The sequence below is a fragment of the Eublepharis macularius genome, chromosome 1 (assembly GCF_028583425.1).
Source record: "Eublepharis macularius isolate TG4126 chromosome 1, MPM_Emac_v1.0, whole genome shotgun sequence".
Lineage (NCBI taxonomy): Eukaryota > Metazoa > Chordata > Lepidosauria > Squamata > Eublepharidae > Eublepharis > Eublepharis macularius.
In genome coordinates this window covers 204,676,775-204,701,799 of record NC_072790.1, presented here as the reverse complement: position 1 = coordinate 204,701,799, position 25,025 = coordinate 204,676,775, and the positions used below count along the sequence as shown (strand labels likewise).

Here is a 25,025-nt window from a genome sequence, read left to right as displayed (position 1 = left end):
GTGGAGGAGTGAGGAATCAAACAGTACCTTTTATTAGCTCTGGTTGGTTTTCCAGCTATGACTATTCCTTGAAAAGCATGATCTGGCCACCGTGATCCATGCTCTGATCACATCTAAGCTGGATTGTTGTAATGCCCCCTACATAGGGCTGCCTTTGCAAACAATTCAGAAACTTCAATTGGTCCAAAATGTAGTGGCCAGCCTACAGTCAGGGGTTGGTTACAGGGTTCTTATAACTCGTTTTGAAGATTTGCACTGCCTGCCCGTGTTTCCATCACAATTCAAAGGTCCAGTTCTTACCTTTAATTTCCTAAACTGTTTTGAACCATCTCCACCCAAACTATCCAGCCTGCCAGTTAAGCTCAGCCTCTCAGCCCCTGCTCTATGTGCCCCCAGCTTCAGAAGTGAAGCAGATGGCAACTTCAGGCAGGGCATTTCCTCTGGTGGCACCTCACCTTTGGAACTCTCTCACTTTTGAGGCTCACCTGGTTCCTACTGTACTTTCTTTTAGATGCCAAGCTAAAACACATCTTTTTACTCAGGCTTTTAATTATGGGTTCTATCTTATCAACTTTTTAATGGTCTGCTTCTGTTTTATGGGTAGTTTTATGCTGCTTACTTCTAATGGCTTGGTTTTCTTTAATGGTTTTATGGCTTGTTTTTTGAAAATACTGTTTATTGTAAGCTACCTTGAGCAGGACTCTGAGGTAGCATAGAAATATTCTAAATAAATAAATAAATTCAGCAATACACTACACTACAACTGAGCTCTTTAATTGCAAAAGTCGTTTTTCCTTAGATCCTCCAAATTGGTTTTGTAAATAGGTCCTGTGGCTAAGCACATTCGGTTTCCATAACATAATAAATAGTCCTCTGGCAATAAAAGCTAGCTTTATATGAAGGTGCTCATAAGAACGGAAGGCTGGTTCAGACCAACTGCCTATTTTGTCCAAAATCCTGTTTCACACAGCAGCCAACCAGATGCCTCTACAAGGTCTACCAGGAAAGACTGGAGGCCAAAGCTCCCCTTTGCTGCCCTACTACCCCTGTACTTGTATACAAAGGATTACTGCCTTTCCTAATAATCCCTACTGCCACACACTGAATTGGTATTTTCAAGATCCCCACAATGACTTCAAGATCTCTTTTTGGTCTGTTGCTATATGGATAAAATTAAGATTTTGTTGTTGTTTAAATGTGAATTACTATGCCATGTTGTTGCCGGCTCACTCAGTTTGGAGAGATCCTCTTGGAGCCCTGTACAATCCCCTTTGTTCTCACCATCCTGAATTATTTGGTATACTTTGCATATTTTGCCTTTTTACTGTTCACCCCCCGGTTCCAGATACTTTATGAGCAAATAAATAGTACTTGTCCCAGTAATAATTCTTGTGAGGCCACACTGTTTACTTTCCTCAACTGCAAAAACTATCTATTTATTCCTACTCACTGCTTCCCATTGTTTAACCAGTTTCTAGTCCAAAAGAGATTCATTCTTTACCCCAGAAATGCTAAATTTATTCAGGAACTTTTGGTGAGGGACTACATCTAACACTTTTTAGACATCCAAGTATCTCATGTGTACTAGCTCACCTTTATCTTCATACTTGTTAACACTCTGAAAGAATTCCAAAAAATTGACAAGAAAGGACTGTCCTTGGCAGAAACCATGCTTCAGTAGTGCTTGTTCCTCCATGCGCTTAATAATTGTTTCCTCCAATTTATCTAGAACAAATATTGGGTTGACTAGCATGTAATTTCCTGTTCTTCTCTAGATCCCTGTTATATTCGATATTTTCCAATGTTCCAGGAGGAAAACCAATTTGAGCAGCAACCTTTTGTGAGATTAACTATTTCACATTTAAGTCCCCTCAGATGTATGCCATTCAAACCTAGTAACTTGTTAGTTTTTATTTGTCCCATAACTCCAGAACATCATTTATTGCCCCCTCTCTTTGATTCTTCAAATGCTATTTCCAAGAACAGTAGTTTCAGCATGGGTACCTGCCCCATAGTTTCCACAATGAAAACCAATGCAAAGAATAAATTCAATTTCTCTCTACTGTCCCTCAATCTTCATTTAGCCATCTTTTCACCCTTTCATTATAAAAGGGCTTGACCACCCTCCTGCTTTTGATGTTTTGTAATATTTTATCTTAATATTTTTAGCAATATACTCCTCATATTCTTTTCATTTGCCTTATCAATTTAAATTTCTTTTGCCATGAACTGATCTCCTCCTTGTCCACCTCAAGTAGGAAAGATTTCCATTATTTAAAGGATTATCTCATCTTTATGGATTTTGCTTGCCAATTACACTGGCATCCACTGAGATTTAGCAGTAGCTTTCCTAATCTGTTCTATCTGAGCTTTAATTATTTTATATTTAAATAATCACTGTTATCTTTTTTACCATCCAATTCAGCTTCCTTTTGACCAAGTCCCTCTTTTTCGAGACGTTTTCTAAAATCAAATATAGTTGTTCTGGACATAAAAACATAAGAAGAGCCGGGATGGACAGACCATAACTTCCACAACGCAGCAGGATTTGTGACTAGGGGAACCAACAGCGATTTCAAGATATAAGCTTTTCGAGAGTCAGAGCTGTTTAGGATTGCACAGTCAGTCTGCTAAAATTAGTAACCTTTACCTATAGCTAATAAAAAAGAATATCATATACTCCTTGAAAGAAAAAACTGCATTTTTTTTTCTCCAACACCCAACGACTTGGTGCATGGAATTAAATGAAGCCCTGGCTTTTTCCCCCCCTAGGTTGTCTGTTTGGATGGAGGAAAGCATGGCGACCTCAAAATGCTATAACGAAAATGAGATATTCTGTTCTGATTTCTTGAGCGTGCCAACATCGAGTGTATTGGCTTCAGTTATTAGTGCCACTCCAGTGGAGCATGCTCAAATTTTAGGCACAAAACCGGAAGTAGAGATACCTCTACACCACCTTCCGCCTCCAGTTTTCGATTTGCCTTTATTAGCACGGAACGGAGTTTGGGTCCTAGCGGGAAGCTGAAGGGAGGCCTGTCTACAATTTTGCCTGCATCGCGGGTTAAGTGCCGTGGCAAATAGTGACCTTTTGCCCGCGTTTATCTCTACGCTAATGGCTGCGAAACTGTCAGCGGAGATTTTTATTGTTGTGCTTTGGCAAATCCTGAGTGGAACAGAGAGGACACCTACGATTGGTACGGTGTCCGGGAAGGATAGTTGCAAAGATGGCGGCGGTCGTTACTGCAGCTGTGGTAGTCAAGCGAGCCTGTAGCTCCGGCGTCTTCAGGACGGCGTGGAGAGGTAGTGGCTTTTCCCTGTTTCTCGCTGTGACGAAAGAAAGGGACGAACAGGTTTTGTACTGCGGCAGGGGAAGTTCCCTCACTATCAGTAAAGTTGAACCGGCTGTCCCGACCCTTCTTCTGCCATCCAATTCTATGACTTTGTCCTCATGGCTTCTAACCTGGTTGGGAGTTTTAACTTCTCTCATTCATGCCTCTGGTCCCCCCACCCACCCCCCCACCCCCGACCTTCAAGTTAGGCATAATTCGTACGTGCAGGATATCAACTGATAATATTGTACCCCAACACAACGGCGGATTTTTGTTTTTGCTTTAATGCTGTGTCGTGCGGGGGGGGGGGGGCAAATTGTTTGTTGAAGGTATTCTGAACATTTCCTCTTGACGTAGTACCTTTCTTCCTTGAAAGGAAATTTGTTTGCAGCTTTCAAGTGTGTTTTCTCGTTTTATGAAGTGGGTATAGCGAAGTTATGATAAACTATCACTTGGTTCTTGCTGCATGTATGTACTGGTACTGGATCTTGGTATAGTAATTTGGTTAACAGAACAACCCTTTCTTTATTTAACGAAACTAAATCCTTTAAAGTTTAATGGGAATTACTTTCTGTAACTGTGTTTGGAATTACATTGTCTCATTTGAAATTGGTCAGTAGCTTAAATCTTTGGCTCAGTTGTGAAATTGCCTTCTCGCTCCTTAAGTCCCTGTTCTGAGGTGTATGGGGAGTAACCAGAATTATGATTAAATAACGGTATATTGATAGTCTAATCTTATGCATGCTTATTTTGAAGTAAATCTTATGGAGTTCTGTAGGGCTTATATGACACTTTCAGAAAGGTGTCATATAAATGTTAAGCATTGCAAAGTGTATGTATTGTTTTTGCTTATGACGTTGTTGCATCACAAAGAGCAGTTTGCACTTAAATATGATTAGCAGACTCTTCCACCAGTGTCACTTGTCTGTCACAGGTTTGATCATTGGCTCTGGGAAGTATTTGCCAACAATGAATGACTACTTATCCTGGCCATATGCATAAGTTGTATTTCCTGAGAATATCTACCACAGTCTGATCTTTATCATAGAAGGATATAGAAAAAGGCCACTTCCTAGATTCTGTTGCATATTAGCATGATCATAAGAAGTTGCATTGTAACATTTTAGACTTTTGGTCTATCTAGCTCAACATTATCTACTTTAACTCATGGTGGCTCTCCTAGCAGTTGCTACTTGAGGTCCTTTAAATAGAAATGCCAGAAATGAATCTAGGACCTTCTGCATGCAAGCATGTACTGTCCTGCTAGTCCACAGGTCCTCTCATAAACATAGTCACATAAAGTATTCTAAGTGGTAGGCCAATATGCAGTTCTGTGGAGAAAATAGAATACCTGGAATATGGAGCTTTCCCCCATTCTTCCTTATAGCGGTGTTTTGGAGTATTTGGCCTGCAAGGAACAGATCTGCTTTGGGCTTCTGTAATTTTGCGCTTGAGGGAGTTAGTCAAACTGAAGGGGTGTCTGGTTGGTGTCCGGTTTTTATTTCTGCACTTAGAATAATGTCCTGTTTCTGCAGTGGGCTTTCTGGGATATTATCAGTTTACCTTTGGTTTGTTTGTTGTTGTGCATGTGTTACATTTTAAAGTTAAGATGTTAGAGGGGTTTGAGGTACCTTGCCCTGTACTTGTTTGTCAGTGGTTGGATGGTATTATTTGAGCTCAAAATTTCACAAAATTTTTATGTGTTAATTGACTGAGGTGCTGTGAAGGGAAACTTAAAATTGCAACTTTTAATTTTTTAAAAAAAACAACATTGCAACATTGTTGCTTTTAAAAGATTAGAAGAAATTTGGGGGAAGAGCTGGACTAAAAATAAAGGAGAAACGAGACTCCTTCACAAAATGTCTCTGTGAATAGCTTGTGTGGGTGAGAAAATGATTTACTTCATGCTACCAAGGTTAACATGCATACACAACACATAACAAGCAATGATGCAGGAGATGCAAATAGAGATGTGAAGGCCCAGAAAATTCAGGGGTGGTGGTGGTTTTCTCCCCCCCCCCAAAAAAAACCCTTCTAACAGCCCCCATTTTTCCAATGGAAAAATTGGAACTTTGGGGGAGTACTGGGGGAGAAAACCTATGAAATATTTACTCCTTTTAGAATGCATGAAATGTTTTTAAAGAAAAGGTGGACATGCTGTAGACATATACAGCTCTTAAATCCAAGATGCGTTTCTGTACCTAAAAGATGTGAAAGAGTAGAAAAGCTTGTTTCAGTTTGTACAAACCTCAAGCTTTCCAATGAGCTATGTGAGGATTAAAAGAGAAGCTTAAAATCAGAAGTTTTAGAAACTGATACTGATTAGAGACAAGGTTCTGATGCTTTTATTCTTAAATGTGACTAATATTGTACATAAGTAAAATGCTATAATGTGTATGCTGATAATACACTACTGAACAACTCTCTGCTTTAATTGTTGTAAAGTTTAACTATGTATCAAAAGATTAGTTTTATAGTTATTAGTTTTATTGTGACTGTGTCACCCTTTTTCTGACCAAATAATATCATGTTATTTACCACAAAACTTGTGTTTTCTGTTTATTTTTTTAAAATTTTCAGATAGCAAAAGTATATGTGCTAGGTAACATAGGTTGCATAAGCTTGTAGAACACTTAACAGTGCAATCCTATGGTGAGTTACTCCAGTCTAAACCCATTGAAGTCATAGGATTACACTGTAAGGCATATATAACTTTTACAAATTCCATAAATATGTCAAATACTGCAATTTTATACGCTTAAGTAAATTATAAAGGATACCTTTTCCCCAAAAAACCTAAACCTTTTTTCCCTCTTGTGTCTTCAAGATTTCTGGAAATTTTACACCTCTGCTAGTGAAGTCAGATGGCTTGATCCAGCGCAGCAGATACACAATAGATAGTTGCAATGTGTCAGAGGCAGATTGTATTCGCCCCCCCGCAAGTTGCCACAGCATATACACTTCCCCTTTATACACACTGCTTGTTGCAATTAAGGGTATTCACTACTTTATTATAAAAATATGTATTTTTAAAACATTCTGTGTGTATAGTAGTTAGGGTGTTTGACTAGGTTCAGATCCCCACTCTGTCTTGAATCTTGCTGAGTAACCTTGGGCTAGCCACTTTCTCTTAGACTAACCTACCTCAGAAGGTTGCTAGTACAGTAAAATGAAAAGGGAAGAAATGTGTGCTTTGAGGTAGCGTTAGAGAATGACTGGTTTTTTGAAAAATTGAACTGTTAAATGGATGTTTCTGGTTAGTCCGTTCCTGGGGCCTCAGTGAAACATTTTGATTTTCCTGTAGTGAAAATTCGTATTTCAAGCAGCAGTATTATTTATTAAGTTCATAAATAACAGTACAAGGGAGTGCAATGATTCGAAAGTGTGAGCAGTTCTCTCCAGAGCTAGTGTATTCACTTCTTGGCAGCGTGAGTGCACACCTCTAATGTTCAGTGTTGCAAACGAGTCAGTAATCCTCTTGTTGGCACCTTACTTTAACAGGAGCCACATTTTCATTTAAAGAAAGGCTGAAGAGCAGGCAATATTGGCTTAGTCTGGCAACCCATTTTAACCAACATACATGGAAAGTGTCCTTCAGTCTCTCTTCATCCTCAGTTGTGAAGAGCAGTAGAGCCTCTGATTAACCTTTCTCCCATGTGTGTTTGCTCATTGTTTGGGGAGGGAGAGTGGGCAGGAGCACACTGGTCCCCCCACCATCTTCACATGATCACTGAATGATCTGTAGGCGCCAACATGTGGAGAAAGCATCTGCTTTCACACCCTCTCCCTTTGATCAGGAATATTCCAAAACCAGCATCGCTGATCACAGGGAGGAACATCCATGTGGATATGTCTTGAGTGTGTGTGCCCCGTGCAGATCACTCAGTGATGGGGGGGAGGGTCAATGTGCTTGTGCCCATCCCCCCCCCCCCGCATGGTGATTGATCACATGGACAGGATGCCTGCATAGTGCTTTTATATATCTTCCTCATTCAATCAAAGATGTGTGCAAAAGATTTGAAAGGCTAAAACCAACCCTATATTTTAAAGCGCTTTAACCATCTTGGGATCTTCTCCAAGGTGTTTGTTTCACCTCAGACCAAATGACAAACAGTGATGGGACCCCCTATTAGTGCAATTGCCAAGTTTTTCTTTTTAATTTGACAATGTTTGTTTTACCAGAGAGCATGGAAGGGATAGTGAAGGAAATCTGAACCAGGACATGCTTTTCCAATCACCCATCTTTGCATGGAGATGTTAAAATGTGTTGGGGGAGCAGTTACTCCAAATTAGTTCAGCTATATGGGAAGAATGGTAAAGGGAGGGTTAAAAATGTCATCTTCTTGACAGGTGAAGCAGCAAACTTAGGCAGGTTGCAATGCACCTGAAAATGCTCCTTCCTACATGGGCAGCAATCCGTTTTCAAGTATAGTTAAAACTTTACTTCTACATTCACACATGAACACCAACAGCAAAAAACATTATAAGAGACATTTGTGAAATCAGTGTTAGAAAACAGAACACAATAAGTAAGAGAGTCCACTTGCTTTGCTTTTGTTAGCAACTCTACCCTAAGTATATTAAAACTCGTGGAAGGTTCCTATGGCCATCCTCCTTACATCTAAAGAAAAGATTGTTCGTTTGCTTTCTTCACTATAGGAGACATCTATAACAGATTCAGAGACATTCCAAGGCTAAGATTCTGTACAAAGAAGGATGCTTGTTATTGTAAGATGCTATCATTATTTTGAAGCCAGGGACCTATGAATGTTTGTGGCCCTGAGGTGAAATAAAACTTTAAACGTTACTCTGAAGCAAATATGGAGTTGTGATTAACCAGACTGTACACTGCCTTCAGGGTTCTTATTTAATGTATTCATTTTGTTCAGAATACAAATTACATTTTACATTTACAATTTACATTTGGTTTCTGCTCAGATAATAAATACAGAAAACTTAAGGTGAAGGAGTTTGTTCAAAGATAAAGTTAATAGGAATTGATGTTTTTAGAACTGGAGTCTTGTGATTTAATCTGGTTTCTGCATACATTAACTTTCTGAGAACATTGCAGCTATTTCAGCCCAAGGTTTTCCATTCAAAATTCTGGTGAGATGTCGGGGGTAGGGGTGGATGTTGTTCTCCCTCCGTGTTTCAGATGCCATGAAGTTATTTATCAAGTATAACTATAACTATAGTTACAGGCAGATAACTTGCTGTAAACGCTAAGTGGCTACTGCTATAAACTAGAGCTTTTCATCTGTGCTCTGAGGAGCCTTGGTGTTCCTTGGAGGGTTATTAGGGGTTCCAGAATGCAAAGATCAGTAACTGTGGACCATCTTTCCTCCACAAAAGTCTGCCAGCTGTGATCTACCTTCCATAGCAATGAGAATTCCCAGGGGAACTTAGATAGCATTCTTGGACCTGTGCACAGTTGGTAGGGACTCATGATGAGGCACACAGGGTCTGGCCAGGGCATCCTGTGATTCAGCTGTGTGCCCTAAAATACTCTTGATGTATAGGGGATACTCAGCAGATATGTTATTATGTAAAGTGTTCTCAGACAGTAAAAGATTGAAAGCCACTGATTTAAACCATGAAATGGGATTTGGAAGTAGGCACAAAATCCTTTGCTTTAAAAAGGGATATGTCAAATAGTGCTATGTGAATGACTCTGCTTATATCCATAAGGCATGAAAAGCAACCATAACAAATGCTCATTGTTCTTTTGCTATGGAACCTTGAATATATTCGAGAACATCTGTTAAAACTTTGCTATGAATATCCCCCTCCTTTTGAAATCCAAAATGGTGCTCTTGGCCTCATGTTAGCTAACTTGAACAGAATCTAATTTGAAGTAAGCCATAAACGTATCACTGGCTTCTCAAAGTTTTGCTAGTAGATTTGTGGTGCTTAAAGCGACCTCATGAAGTGTTTTCTTTAAACAGAGTTAATGGCTTTCTGTATTGAGCTAGACAAAATGATTGCAGGCAGGAATGTTATGAAACTGTCTGATTGCAAAAATTAAGGCTGAACATTCTATTCTGTGATACATGAGCGTGCAATAGTTTATGATGAAAATGTTGTGGAAACTTATATATCATTTTGTTTCTTTTTAATGATTATTTTTATCCTGCCTTTCAAAAACAACAACAACTAAGAATGTCTGACAATCCATAAAATTTCAAAATATCTTGTTTTTGTATGCATTATAAATGCCAAAATTTTGCCCAGGAGGCAGAATGTTGTCTTTCAGACAAAACAGATAACTTCCTAGATCAAGCTAATGCCTCACATAGATAAGGGTGAAATGAAATAAAAATATAGTGCAATCTAACCTGTTCTTATTGTTTGCAATTGGGTGGGAAGTAAATCTAAGCAGACAAAAGCAATGCTGTAAGAAATGAGTAATAATACTTTTCGTTGCTCTGGAGAGATTTGGGGGTGGGATCGAAAGAGGGCTTGTATATTCAGGGTTCCTTGAAGGGAGGGTTAAACATCACAGGAATTGACCATGACATCGTAGCCATGAACGTGGGAACACTGGCAAGGGAAACACTGGCAAGGGAAAGGTCGAACCCAAATACTCTTTTGCTGCTGCAAATCTCATCTCTCCACAGCCGTTTAGCTGAGTCACAGATTCACAGGCCTGTGTGTGCTACCAAATGTATAATTTCAGCCCTGGGAAGCAACTGTCACTAATGGACTGCAAGCCCCCTTTCTGGGACAGCTGGGCTTTTGGGGTATTAAGTCTGTGCATGGCATGTAGAAGCCCAGAAATAAGAGTTGGGTTGGAGGAGTATGAAGGGGAATGCCAGAAGTGGACAGTTTTAGCTTGGAGAACTCCTGGCACCATTTGGTCTGCTGAGAAAGGTCTGGGGCAGGTCTTAACTACCAAACGTCTCAGTCTCCTTTTCCCATATCCCAGCATGAGAACTCAGACTCTCCACCAGGGAATATTATAAGTCAAGTTTTCCACTTCCTCTGAAACTTAATAGTATTCTTAGACATGGATCAAAGGTAGTGTTCAGTAGAGGAATGAACGGAAATGATGTAAAACCACTAATCGTGTGCCCTGTAACTCCTTATGACTTTATGAAATGTCCTCTCCTCTGCTTTTGGTCCCAGAGAGATTCTCACATGTTTCTCAAGTATAAAGTCTTCATTTGCAAACTTTAATCAACTATAGCTTTAAATTATTATATTGTTAGGGAAAGTTGAAATTTGAGACTGAGTTAAAGACTTTTTAAGGCAATTTTTTGTTCTGCTACATAGCTGTAAAAGAGGATGATCATTTCAAACAATGGCCTTTTCGTGTGGCTTTCATTGATGAAACTACATACTGCCTCCAGAGATCTCAAAAAGACATTCATTTGTAGGTTATCATCATATGAAAATATATTTCAATTGAATAGATGGCTAGTAAGGCATGTGATTGTCAACCAGAGATAGATTTGGGGATTTTTTAGTTAATCAACCACTCTTGGGACTAATTTTGTGATTATTACTTGGTTGTGTGAGCTGTCCTGAAGTTAGTTTAGAGCCACTGGGATTATGACTCTTACAGTTATCACCTGGCAGCTGTTTCTGCTTCTAATTCTCTTTCTATGCACTTGTCCATTCTCATCCAATTGAAATCCATTTCTGTACTGAAGAGGTGTTGAGTACGCTTGTCTCTGTCTCCTGCTTGCTGTTCTGCTATTGAATTTTTCATTGGAACTGGCTGCTCCTCCTTTTCTCTAGTCAACGATTGCCCTCAACATATTTTTTCTTCGCCAAAGAATAAGTTCCCTTCCCAGTCTTACAATTCCTTATTTCCTCAGTAGATTACATAACCATCTAGAGGGAGGGAACAAATTTCCTTGGCCTTAATGAAACTCAGGTATTTAGCAACAAATATTTGTATGAATACTTGCAGACTCATTTTGAGCTTTTAAGTAATAAGAAGTAGACCTAATAACACCTGATCTCCCATTTTATTAAAGCTTCATAACCCAAAAGAGAGATTCTTGTACGTCTATTTGTGTTAAGGGCTTTTCTAGCAAACAGATTAAGGGAAGGCAAGGTAATTAGTGGCTACTAGCCATGGTGACTAAAGGGAATCATTTTCAGAGCCAGTAAACCTTTGAATACCAGTGCTAGGGAAAGACCCTGAACTCTGAGCTCTGTTCATTGGCCCTCCAGGGCATCTAGTTGGCTCTGTGTGAAATGGGATGCTGGACTAGATGGACCCCTGGTCTGATTCACTAGCACCTTTCTTATATTCCTCCAAAACTGTTCCTTAAAAAAAAAAATTAAGATTCCTAGAATATGTTCAGCTGCTAGGAGCTCACTTCATATTTTAAATACATATTGTCAGGCTTGCCTGGAATTGCTAGGCAACTGCATCACAGGTATCTACAAACTGTAGTTAACTGAGAGAAGAGTAGAAAAACACCAATGTGCTAAAAAAGAACCACAGAAAAGGAGAAATGGTCATGAAATTTGGATTTTTGCTTGTTCGTTTTGCTCAGGGTATGACTAGCAGTGATAAGCTGCCCTGAATTAAAAATGTTTTTTGGCCGATGGTTGATCTTGGAGAAACCCACAGTCTCTTTACTATCATGGACCAGGGGTTCCGACTGTAGAACTGGAAACAGGAGGTGGTCACGGGAAGGGAATAACTAATCCTAGTAGAAGTGAAGTGGGGTACTGTTTTCTGCCTGTAACCATTAACTTTCCTTGAATCAGAAGGAGGCAGTGGTCTTCAGCTGTTAGAGACATAGCCATGTGTGTATGAATGGTTATTTCCTTTTAACTTCTGCTTCTGTTCTCACAAAGAAAGGAGTTGATGTGAAGGGGGAACTGGAGAGTAGGGGTGTGCACAGGAAAAAGATTTGGGTTTCCCACTTTCGTATTACTGAAGCAGGAGGAAAATTCGGGAAACCCGAATCCTGAATCAGTTCCCCACTTCGGGTTTCCAAAGCTGCTTCGGTATTATTCTGTAAGTTTCAGCCATTGTTTCCAATGGTAAACACCATTCTCGGCTATTTGGGGGCCTGGGGGGCATTTTTTAATGAATAATACCAAAGAAGGTGCCCCCCAGCCAACCCGTTTTTTCTAGGATTTTTTCTGTTGTATGGATTGTGACTGCAGAAACACATAGATCATGGCTGCATGACCACAGGCACACTCCCAATTACAATCTCCATACCAAACAGCCAAACAGAACTAAAATGAAGCCCCTCCCCAAAAAATCCAAGACCCCCTGAGCAGGCTGACCAGCAGCTCTCCATTTCTGTTGTATGTGGGGGGGGGATGAATCCCACTGCAGAAACACATGGATCATGCCCCCCCCCCCAGGGTCCAATCTCCCTGAAATTTGGGGAGTCTTTAGAGGACAGTTAGAACTAGGTCCACTGCGAATGGGGTTAAATGGTCATGGAATTTGGATTTTTGCTTGTTTGTTTTGCTCAGGGTATGACTAGCAGTGATAAGCTGCCCTGAATTAAAAAAAATTTTGGCTGATGGTTGAACTTGCCCCTGGTGAATTTTGCTTGCAAAATGCCACCCCAGCCCCATGTTTAGCTCCACTGAATAGCTCTCTTGGTTAGCTCCCCTAGTTTTCCCCATAGGGAATAATGGAGATTGGAGGTGGATAGGGGCACCTTCTTTGGGGAGCTATAAAATGGCCTCCAAAGTCCAAACTTCATGAGACTTGGGGAGTCTTCAGAGGACATCCAGGGGTATGTCTTCAGAAATTTTTGAAGATTTATTGTGTAAAATGCCACCCCATCCCCTTGGATAGCCCCAAGATTTCCCCATAAGGAATAATGGAGATTGGAGGTGGATATGGGCACCTACTTTGGGGGACCATAATATGCCCCCCCGAAGTCCAATCTTCATGATAGTTGGGTGGTCTTGAGAGAACAGTTAAGAGGAGGTCCCCAACAAATTTGGTAAAATTCAGTCCAAAAATAGGCCCCCCGGTAATTCCCGAATCATGTTTCCCATTGGAAATAGGCAGGAAGCTGTGATTCTTGCTGCTGTAGCTCCTGAAGCTTTTCAAAGTGCTTCGGTAAACTTAGGTTCGATATCACTGAATGCCTTCAGTACTACTGAACATGCTTCAGTAATACCTAATCTTACTAAAGCAGGTAAAATTCGGTATTAAAACCTGAATCCTGAACCCAAATCTCACATCCCTACTGGAGAGTGAGGACTCCAAGTTTCCACTCTTTTTCAGGGGCAAAGTAAATATTATACAGTTGAAGCAGAAGAAGTGGAAGAAGGGGCTTCTTAACCATTTCCCCAGTTTTTTCTGATCAAATTGCCCTCCCCTCCCCAAGCTGCTTTTTCACTTGAGTGTGGAGAGGACCAATAGTCACCAGCATGGCTAAGATAAAAGTTTGCAACTCCTCTGGTCATAGTTTTGCTTTCTTAAGGAGGCCTCTATTCCACCCAGAGAACTGTGGCGGTAAGGACAAAATTGAGGGGATAGGAAAAACATGCTTTTTGGAGACCTGGAAAATCTGATCACTGCAGACTCCAGAACAAGGGACTCCAGAACTAGGGACGTAATACTCCTTTCTCTCACACCCACACCCACCCTGCTTTTCTGTCTCTGAATGTCTTACAGAATGCATGAATAATTTAATGTTAAGGCTTCAGTATGTCATTTTGGTAAATCGAGAAGCAAATTTAAAAAGAAATAGTTATTTTTTTTAATACAAGAATTCTCTACAGCAAGGGCCCCCAACCTTTGTGAGCCTGCAGGCATATTTGGAATTCTGACAGTGTGGTGGGCTGCTACAAAATGGTGGCTTCAGGAGGTGGAATAGGGTTGCCAGGTCCAGATTGGGAAATTCCTGGAGATTTGGGGGGTGGAGCTTGGAGAGAGTGGGTTTGAAGGAGGAGAATAATTCCAGTACGGTATAATTCTATAGAGTTCACCTTTCAAAGCAGCCATTTTCTCCAGGGGACCTGATCTCTGTTGCCTGGAGATCAGTTGTAATTCCAGGAGATCTCTAGCTGTCACCTGGAGGCTGGCAACCGTAAGCTAGAACCAGCCACAAAATTGCTGCTACAGCTTACCTTCAGTTACACAGTGAAAATTCTTGTTCTGAGAAATCAGCTCTGCCAAAGCAATGTTTTTATAATTTGCACAGCCAATCAAATGGCCAGTCAGAAGCCATGCTTGGCAAAAGCCCCACCTGGTCCCACCCACTTTCTGAAAACATTTGGTAGGCATCACGAAAGGTATCAGCAGGTGCAACAGTACCCACAGGAACCACGTTGGGGATCCCTGCTCTACAGTTTACTAATGCTGTAGAGACATTTTGATGCATATGAGGAATGCTTTTTCTAAGATGGTGTGACATGTGTAAGCATTATCTGCAGTTCAAGGAACATACACCTTTTCTTCAGAAGTATTGTTTATTGGTAAATAAACTTGAGCAGGTTTAATCAATTAAAGAATTGCCTAAAGCTGGTATGATTTAACCAGTTAAGATTTCTTTCCTCCTATCACAGCTATGTAATGATGCCGTGTTTTTGCCCACAGGATCTTGGATCCATGATCAGTATTCTACATTGGCATGTGCTTTCCAAGCTCATTGCTACATATCTGCCCCTCATGATGTGATAGTACAACAGTGCAGGCAAAGCAGCTTTTTCAACAAATGTGAGTCTTGCCAACTTATTACTTAAAGCAATATTTGCAAGCCTTTTCCATATTAGATTGCAATCCTGTACCCATTTAATGTTTAACAGCGTTTAATTAAATATTCTTAACTGTTGCTGTGGGAGCTTTAGATATTTTATTCTGATTTATATCTGCCGGCTGTTACTGATTTTTTTTCATTGAGAGTTTATATTGGGAGTTGCTGTTGTAATGTTATTAGGCTGAGCCTTATTGGGTTTTTTTTTATATTACATTTTTGCTGCTGCTGACTTTTATACTGCTTACTATGCTGTTTTCAAGGATTTGGTGGCTGGTCCTATTGATTGTTTTTGTGCTGCTGGTTTTCACAGTGCAATCCCAAGCTGAGTTACACCCTTCTAAGAGAGGGCTTTAGAAAGGTATAACTCTGTTCAGTATTGCGCTGTCGATGCTGCTAATTTTAATAAGGTATGTTATAAGATGCTTTGAAAATATTTTATTGAGAGTGGAATATCAACATTTTAATTAAGCTTCAAGGCTTACAGGAATAGTCTACCAATCCATAAATTCAGCCAACCTGCTAAAGGTAAGCAAGTCTGGCTCTGGTCAGGAAACCTCTTGGATATGAATTCCATAATGGAAGAAAGGTGAGACATACATGTAAAAATTATTAAAGAAGGGCTGTGACTCAGCCATGGAGCTTCTGTTTAGCATGCAGAATGTCCCAGGTTCAGTTCCTGGGATCAACAGTTAAAAGAACCAGGTATTAATGATGGGAAAGACCTCTCTCTGAGGCCCTGGAGAACTGCTGCGAGTTAAAGTAGACAGTACTGACCTTGAGGGACCATTGGTCTAATTCAGCATGAACTTCATGTGCTCAATAAATAAAATAACTGTATAAAACTATGGCTGCTGTTCTGTCCACCCTGATTGGTTTATTGAACCACTGAGGAATAATGAAGGAGAATCATACTGCTCATTTTAAAGATGTCTGATCTATGAAATAAATTAGCACATTTTTGCTGCACACTTATTTGGAATGTAAGCCTAGTGTAGATCAGTATGACTGGCTTCTAAGTTAAAATGGTTTAGAACCAAGCTGTCAGTTGCCCAGTAAGTAAAAGTGGACAAAGCTTGCATGAACTGTCAGGAGTCATAATGCCTCAAGGGTGCGTAGGTTTCCATGCCATAAAAAGAACTGAGAGCTCTCTGCTGTGTCTGCAGCTAGTTAAGAGCTCAAGTTTTTGGGAAACAGATGGAACGATCGATGCTCTTTGGTGCTGGCTGTGTACTGCTTCTGTACGAAGTGCTGTAGGAGACTGGAAGTAGCACTTAGCACTATTGTCACCACAAACTGTGAATTGATTCTCTCGTGTTCCATCTTCACTATGGAAAGTGAAGAAAGGGAGAGACTGCTGCTTTTTTAGACATGATGATTTCTGTAGTTGATGGGAAACAACGGAAGGAACCTGAATATGAAATGCCAGGGGAGATGAGAAGAAAATTAGAGTACCTGGGGGGAATAAATGACGATGGAGAAGGGAACAAGAAATCTATGCTTGTTGCTGAAAAGGAAGCTGAGAAATGACAGTTTGAGCAGCTAGAGGAAATCTGTGGGCCAATTTACAAAATTCATTTTTACCACAGTCACTTGGAGAAAGCCTTGTGGGGAACTAGAAATACACAGATGTCTTTGGAGCAGTCTTTTTCTTTTTAATGTGGCCTTGATGAAGAAATCATTGCAAAATATAGCTGTGAGTTTCAGTTCAGAAATAACTTCTGCCTTGTGTCTTCATGCAAGGGAAAGAGGTTAAAACCAGCATGTTTAAAAAGCCCTGGCAGGAAAGGGGCAAGAATGAATACAACAGTGAGCGAAAAGAACCTGTGTGATTGCTTTCTGGCAATGCAGCAGCTGCAGTCCAGCAACCATAGTGAGGGTTCCACGGGATGAAGAGGGCAGTAAAGATTCAAAGTGGATCAGAGCTGCCTTGGAACAGGCGTTCGAGCTGGCTGTCACTCACCTAATCAACTGCAGCCCCTTTTTTCTGATGTTGCCATATATGTTTTGACCATATTTACTGGGCATTTGATAGTAAGGGTGATGGTCATTGCTCAGAGTTATTGCAGAGATGAATGTGATTAAATGAACTTGCACATTCTCACTCACTTACATGCACACACTCTGCTGTCTGTCAAGAGCCTTGGGAGTAGGTCAGGCTGCACAGACAAGCACGTGAACCTGGCTCTGATCCAGTAAACATCATCAGTGCGAAACAGCAGACTTGTCTCATTGACACTTGGACACCTTCTCAAGACACAGTTGAGTTGACAAACCTCAGATTAAATGACATCTGAACATGTTATTTTTCCCCCTGAATTGCTGTTATTATGAATTATCATTTGGAATGAATTATGCATGAAATCTATCTTATTGCAGTGACAGCCAATGAACTCTGGAAAGGAGTTTTGGCAGAGACTGGTGCTAGTGGAAGAAAAGGAAGAGGGAAGAGGACCAAGAAAAAACTGAAAAAGGATCTCAACAGAGGCCAGATAATTGGTGAAGGTAAATGAACAGACAAGGTGAAAATTTAGGAATTGTTTTCTTTATAGAAATCATAGTGATGATCTCACTTCCAGCAATCTTGCTAGTAAACAAAAATTAATTGTACAGTTTTGGTTTATTTTGTCCTTTATTAAAGTAGGTGAGTTCTTACTGTTGCAAGTTTCATCTTCCTAAATTGTCATGAGGATTGTTATAACTTTGCTTATTCCATGAAATAAAAATCCAGAATAAGTTAGTTCAGACATTGATGTATATTTTTATGCCATTACATAGTTTTGTTGTGACAAGCATATTGACTTGGAAGTAATTTTGAATGATTTCAGTAGGACTTGCTTCAGTGTAAATGTGCAGTGATGTTGGGTGCACGCTTTTAGAAATTTTCCATTTCTAAAACTGCATTTTCCATAAAATTAATTGGTAATATAATGAATGGTTGCATACTCATCCAGCAGGGCGATTTCATAGTTGTAATACAGGCTGCATCCACATGGGCTACGGAAATATGCTCCTGCCACAACAGCAGCAGCAAGTGGCACAGGAGTGGCTTCCTCACACGCCGTTCCTGCACCATTAGCTGCTGCTGCCCCAAACCCTCCTATCCCTATCACACCCGAGCAAAAGTGCAGATGTAATAGCAGTTTCTCCTGGACCCTCTGCAGCCCAGAAACCCCTTCCTTTCTCATCATGTTCTCATTCCCTGTCCCTCCACACTGTAATGCTACAGTGGCTTGGAAGGAAAGGGGGGGGGGGAAGCTGAGTGGAGGAGTTGCCCCATGCCATTTCACTCCCCATAGTGGCAATGGCAAGAGTATCCACATGGATATCCCACTAGAACTACTTTAAAGATTCCCATTTAAATCAGATTAAAGGAGGTTTATTTTAATCCATTCTAAAGGGGAATCCCCTGGAAGAACCATGAGTCTTGCTCAAAATGAATGCTATGTCATGTGTACATTCCCTTGATTTCCATGCAGAAGAAAATTCCTGGGTGGAACGATCCTAAGCTACAAGTAACCATCCATGCTCTAGAAGCCACATTAACAGTGCAATCCTAAAATCACCTTCCTGGGAGTAAGCCCCACAGAACAGACATGAGTACAATTCTGATTAGGATTGCTCTCTGAATGTGCATTTTTATTTTTTTTTATTTTGTTCCTTATCAGCTATTTTTGGCTATCAAGAGAAAGTTATGAGACGTTTATACAGCATGCAAATTAGCATTGCATGATTTTTAAAAACTAAATACAAGTCATATAGATATGGTAGGTTAGGTCCAAATCAATTTGCACTGGGAAATTTTCTGGAAAATTTTCCAATTCAAAATGTTGCAGATAAACCACATCACTGATCATGTTGAGCGTTGGGTATATTAAACATATTTCATTAACTATCTGGTCCTATGTTCTGCTTTAGCTAGAGCAGAGCAGAATTTAACACTGCAATAGCTAAAGATAATAATTTGATTAGAGGCAGACAAGCCTCTCCTGCTTGCTTTTAAAAAGCCCCTAGCTCTGTGCACAGGGACAAGTTACATCCCCTCAGGATGGCTTCTGTCTTCATAAACCTGCCCCATCATGGGCTTTGTGCTTGGTCCAGAGTGATAGATTATTGGGAACAATGTGCACACATATTCTTTAGGTAAGTTTCACTTTTTTCCTGGTACACAATTGAGATTTAACCTCAGAATGTTCATTATACTGCTTCAGACCAATCACCATTTGAACTGTACTCTGAATTGGAGGTGTGTCCTACCTGAGAGATATTCTCATGTTCTCATATCTTCAGGACGTTCAGGTTTCCTTTGGCCGGGTCTCAATGCTCCTGTGCTAAAGTATGGAGCAGTCCAGGCAGTTGGTCAGCGAGATAAAGAAGAACTGGAAAAGATGAAAAATGAAATAATCCGTCAGCGGGATGAGTGGGATAAGAAGAGAAAAACGAGGGTGAAGAGGGAGAGAGGATGGACAGGAAACACCTGGGGAGGTGTCAGCCTTGGACCTCCTGACCCAGGTCCTAATGGAGGTAAGATAACTAAGAAGGAGTCACTGGTTTTATGACCTGTAGGGTTCATATGAACTTAAGGAGCTGCTGTATAATAAGTCAGGCTGTTGTCTTCTGTGGCTACAGTTACTTTCCAAGGAGCAGAAGTCTTGCCCAGCTCAGTTAACTAAGTTCCTTTATCTGCAGATACTGGGAGCCTGACCCTGGAAATTACATACATGCAAAAATGGGCTTTACTACTGAGCTACAATCCTCATGGTTCACAGAAGGCATTTGTAAGGTTTTAAGAGCTTTGTATGTAGTGTGGCAGGCTGCTGCTGTGTTTTATACATATATATCAGTATCTCCTGCACCCCTGGAGTGCTTTGCTTGAAGTGCATGCCACATCTACTGTAATCCCAGCTGCTGGAGGGAGCAAAATTTCCCCCTCCTCAGTGCTGGGGTTGCAATTCTGCCTACCTGGAGTGTAAAGTACATGAACCATGAGCTCTGTTTGCATGACATCCAGAAGCCTGTGACAGCTACTACCCTGAAGAAGCTGCTTGCCTTTGTGCTAAAGGCTGTCCTATAGCAAGTGTGCATGTGCTAGCCACAGCCTGTTTTACAGTACCAGGAGTGGAAGATGGAAAGCTACTTGACCCTCACAGTATTTTTCAGAGAGAGGGATAGAGGCGCATCATGAATATGGTATCTGCTGTACAATCTTAAGGTCCAGAGTTTGGTGCGCTCAGAAGGCAGAACTCCATTGCTGGCCTTGGTGCTGTCATCCTCGAAGGCCCATAATTCCTGGTTCTCTGCCTTCTTTACACAAAATATTTCATTGCTTTTAGCTTGCCAGTGTTTGCCGAAAGCCATAATAAACCTTGCATAAAGCCACATTAGTTGGGATTCTTAAATGGGGGCACTTAGTGTCTCCCCAACTCTGCCCTGTGTTTGCGTTGCTGGAGTGTCGGAGTGGCCAAATACCAAATGTTCATAATGTTTTAGTTTCATATAATACCCATTGATTTCTGAAGTCTTGAGAAATGCTGCAGATATGACTGAGAAATGACTTGAGATTTTTTTTCCCTTCCTGGCAGCCCAATAACTGAGATGCAAAATGAGAAGGGCTGTTAGGTTGAGATGTTATGACCAGTTTTTATGTTCTGTTCTCCCTGTAGCTGCACAGAAACATATAGGAATAAATCAGTCATATGCTTGTTTGCAGTGATTCAAACAGTGATTAAAACCAAGAATCAAACAGATATGTTGTCATTGAAACTATTCCATTCTAGAATATCCTCTATTATTGTATAGACACGATAGAAGTGAGCTATTTATAGCCTGGCTGCTCCTGTAAGTGCTGAAAGATTCTTTGATCTATGCATGATTGCTTTGCTGGCTCTCAGTATTCCTTTGGCCTACGGATATGCAAGGAGTCAGCTTGAGACTTAGCCAAAAACATCCTCATCAGTACATAATTGGGAGCACCCACTAATCTTTGCCCATTGTAACACATTTCAAACCTTTTGAAAATAAGGAGGGAGCAAGAGAAAGGCAACTGCATTTGGACTCGGCCTCTTAACTTCTCTTTGGGTTTCAAAGACTGCCTTACTGGTTATTTTCATCCCTTTCCTCCATTCCCCCTGCTCTCTGTCTCTCCAGCTCACAGTGTTAAAATTTACCATATAAGCTTACCCAAATAGCTTGGGTAGCCTGCCTTTGTTTTGTGTGTGTGTGTGTCTCAGTTACAGTCTGCCTTTCTTATTGAGACTCAAGGCGAATTACACAGTGTGAGATTAGTACTGTCAATTTCAACGACATTTCCATAAACAATGCCATAGGGTATATCAACACAATTTTACAAAGACATAGCTTTAGTAAGAATCCAATATAGAGTTGAAGAAATGCTGAAACAGAACATAAGCAATTCTACAGCTGACATTAGACCACATGAAGCACCAGTAGCTCATAGGAGCAAATATTTAAGACAACAGGTAGTATGTAAGGCAACATAGTAGTGAAGTCTATGGTCCTTAACGCATGAGCAAAGCATCTGAGAGCCCCTCCTTACAATACAAAAGCCTTTTTGAATAATTCAGTTTTGCATTGTTTGCGGAAAGCTAGGAGAATGGGGGCTCTCCTGATCTCCTCAGGCAGGCTGTTCCACAGGGTAGGGGCCACCACAGAGAAAGCCCATGGCACCCACAGGAGACCTCGTTCAGATGAACAAAGTTGTCATGGAGGAACATAGGGAGGGAGGCGGTCCCATAGGTATGCCGGGCCAAGGCTGTGAAGAGCTTTGTATGTGATAACCAGTACCTTGAATTGAGCATGGTAGCTGATGGGTAGCCAATGGAGTGACAGCAGAATGGGAGTGATGTTCATGCTTCTGCTCACTCCTGATAGCAGTCGCACTGCAGTGTTTTGCACCAATTGGAGTCTCCTAGTTAATTTGGATGGGACACCTATGTTTTGGGGAGTGGGAGGAGAAACAATATGCGTGTGGGGGCGTACTTAAAGCCCTTCCTGCCCTTTGCTTCTCAGATTCACATGTTCAATCGCTATGTTAGAAAAAGTAGGAGCCAGGCAGTGGGCTTAAGCCACCCCCCTTCCCCAAACTATGCCCCCCATACTGCTGCTTTACAGCAGTTTGACAGAGAACCTGGTATCAAGCATTCAGTTCTACCTTAAAATGTTATGTACATGCATATATTAAATAATAATAAGGGAGTCACTATTGATTTTATTTATTAATTTATAAAGTGCACTGGAAAGGCACACGTCTTTTGGAAAGAATTGTTGCCTCATTGTGTGGGTGACCCCTCTTGGAACAAGAAGCTGGCTTTCTTTTTCTTGCAGGTAGAAAATTGCCATTTGGATGATAAAATGGACCCTGATCTTAGTGTAGGGATAAGCAACATTAGCCCGGGCAAGCTACATGCAGTGACATTTCCACTCAGCCTGGACAAGTTACATGGCAATGTTGCAGCTGGATATCTCTGTGTAGGGTGTCCTCCCTCCATGCATAGATACTTCTGGCAAGCTGTTAATCATGTATATGCCAGGGTGTGGGCCAGTGCTCTCGTGGCTATCCTCCCATTCCCAGCATACAGCTAGTCCTGAGCATGCAACCCTCTGCATCATGTAGTCATACAACAAATAAGTGAAATCACAAGAATGATGGGGGTGTACTATAAATAGCTATGCTGAGTATACAGTTGTCCCAAATAACATATCATCTGGGTTCCTTTAAGTGTCTTTGGAACCAGCACAAATATTTTCACTTGATTATTGAGCATTTCATAACAATCACATTTTAAGAAAATGGGTGATGTGTTAAGTTTTAGTGCTATATTAATTTTAGATTTCTGGGTTATGGTTTAAGTTCTGTGGGTTAAGGTGTTCACTATCAGTTTTTAGTTTTTTAAAGGCTTTCTGAGCACTCTGATTCCAAACTTAGAATCCCTCCTTAGAAATAAGTCCCACTGATTTCAAGCGAATTGATGTACTTTGAATCACAGTGTAATGCCTAATTTTAAAATGACACAACACCATGGAAAGTACATTTCTGTAGGTATTTCATAAGGTGGTTTGAAAGTTGCTTGCTGGATTTACAGCCCTTATGCTGCAGTAGAACACTAGCAGCAGGATCACCCGGCCCACAGATAGTTGACTGTGCTTGCTGATTATTCATGCGAGTGGTTCAGCACATGTAATCAACACCAGTGAAATGAAAGAGCACCCACATGGAAACCCTGCACAGGCCTGAGGCCCCTAACGGGGCTTAAATGAGACACGGTTATTGTTTGCTTGTTCAGAGGATCTATATGTCACCTCTTAAGAAGAGCTGGTTTCTTATTGCTAAAAACAAATCCAGTAAAACAGTAACCAATAGTAGACCCAGTCGCTAGGGGTGTACTATTCAGGTTTCTGATTTGAGATAAATACTCGAATTGGACGTGATTCATAAAGATTCGGGACTTCCAAATCGGGCCCAGCATTGTAGGCCCAATTCGGGAATCCCAAATCAAAACTTTCCGAAGCGATTTGGGTCACTTTGGAAAGCTTTGGGCGTGTTTAAACCAGCTAGGTAAGTCAGCTTGCCGCTTCAGGATTTGGGTTATTCTGGATTGTTTTTCCACTTTGGGTAAACCCAACACAGGAAACCCGAAGCGGGAAACCCATGCTCGCCCCTACCAGTCACCAATGGAAAAAACGCAGCAGCACAGAGGTTTTACTGCAGAAGCTCAATACATGAAAGTTGAGTTGTACTAGGCAGGCCAGGAAGTTACTGTAAAATGATACAGTACAAGATCCATATTCTTCATCATCATCACAGTCACAATATAAATGACAATAACAACATTTGATTTATATACTGCCCTTAAGGGCAATGTAACACCCACTCAGAGCTGTTTACAAAGTATGTTATTACTATCCCCGCAACAGTCACCCTATGAAGTGGGTGGGGCCGAGAGAGCTCTGGAGAGCTGTGACTGACCCAAGGTCACCTAGCTGGCTTCAAGTGGAGGAATGAGCAATCAAACCCGATTCTCCAGATTAGAGTCCCATCGCTCTTAACTACTACACCAAACTGGCTCTCAGGATACTAAAATAGGCAACTGAAAAGTGGGAGAGGCTCAGTGAAAAGCCTGGGCAAATAGAAATGTTGAGTGCACCTAAAGGGTGTTCAGGGGAATGTACATACCTAAGTTGTGTCTCCCTGATATATGTCTTTTTATCCCGCAGAAACTTATGAAGACTTTGACTCCAGAGTGATTGAGGTGAGTGTCCTGGGAAGTCAGGTGTCAAAGGCAATGCTCAGTTCCCAGCCCTTGGTAATAGCTTTAGGGGATCAAGGCAAATCTGAGAGAGGCTTACCTTACAATTGTGCAGTCAAATGGGCTTTGTTGTTAATTGCTACCTTTCCCCCCCTGCTGTGTAGAAGTGTCTGATTGTGATGAAACTATGGATGAGATTGAAAAGCAAAGCTCATCCAAGGTCCTTTTAAAAGTTAAGAATTTGCTTTAGAAAACATTTATGTCCCAGTATCCAAAGGCATAAAGTAACTTAAAAGTAAAAAGGGATAGAGAAGAGAATAAGCAGTAATAGTAATTTCCTAAATGCTTTTGCCAATTACTTTTATCTCTGTAATAAAGTCCTGCATCTAAACAATTTGCCCTCTCTCTGCTGTGCAGAAAACCAAAAGGAGGTGGTTCTGTCATTTTTCATCTCAATGCCTTTGTCAGCTTTCAAGGCACAGTGGCAGAACACCTGCTTTGGGTACTGAAGGTCCCAGGCTCAAACATGGGCCCTTCCAGTTAAAGGACCCCAGGTCACAGATGTTGAGAAAGGGCCTTTCTCAGTATGTCGCCCTGGGGAATTTACACTGGTCACAGCAGGGAAGACTGAACCAGGTGGACCAGTTGTCTGACGTGGTATAAAATAGCTTCATCCATCTCACCTGTCCTTTGCAGTTTATTCCAGAGGCCTGTTAGATAACAAAACGGTCTCT

General features: G+C 41.0%; 1 protein-coding gene across 1 annotated transcript in view; it reads left to right on the top strand.

Annotated features, from left to right (window-relative positions):
* Window positions 1-3,045: 3,045 nt before the first annotated feature.
* MRPS5 (mitochondrial ribosomal protein S5) overlaps window positions 3,046-25,025 on the top strand; it is a 60,226-nt gene continuing 38,246 nt past the window's right edge. Inside the window, exons 1-5 of the mRNA XM_054983387.1 lie at window positions 3,046-3,300; window positions 14,869-14,988; window positions 17,405-17,530; window positions 19,316-19,549; window positions 24,260-24,294. Of these exons, the coding sequence (XP_054839362.1) occupies window positions 3,225-3,300; window positions 14,869-14,988; window positions 17,405-17,530; window positions 19,316-19,549; window positions 24,260-24,294 (591 nt within the window). The 5' untranslated portion in view covers window positions 3,046-3,224. The remainder of the gene's footprint in view (window positions 3,301-14,868; window positions 14,989-17,404; window positions 17,531-19,315; window positions 19,550-24,259; window positions 24,295-25,025) is intronic.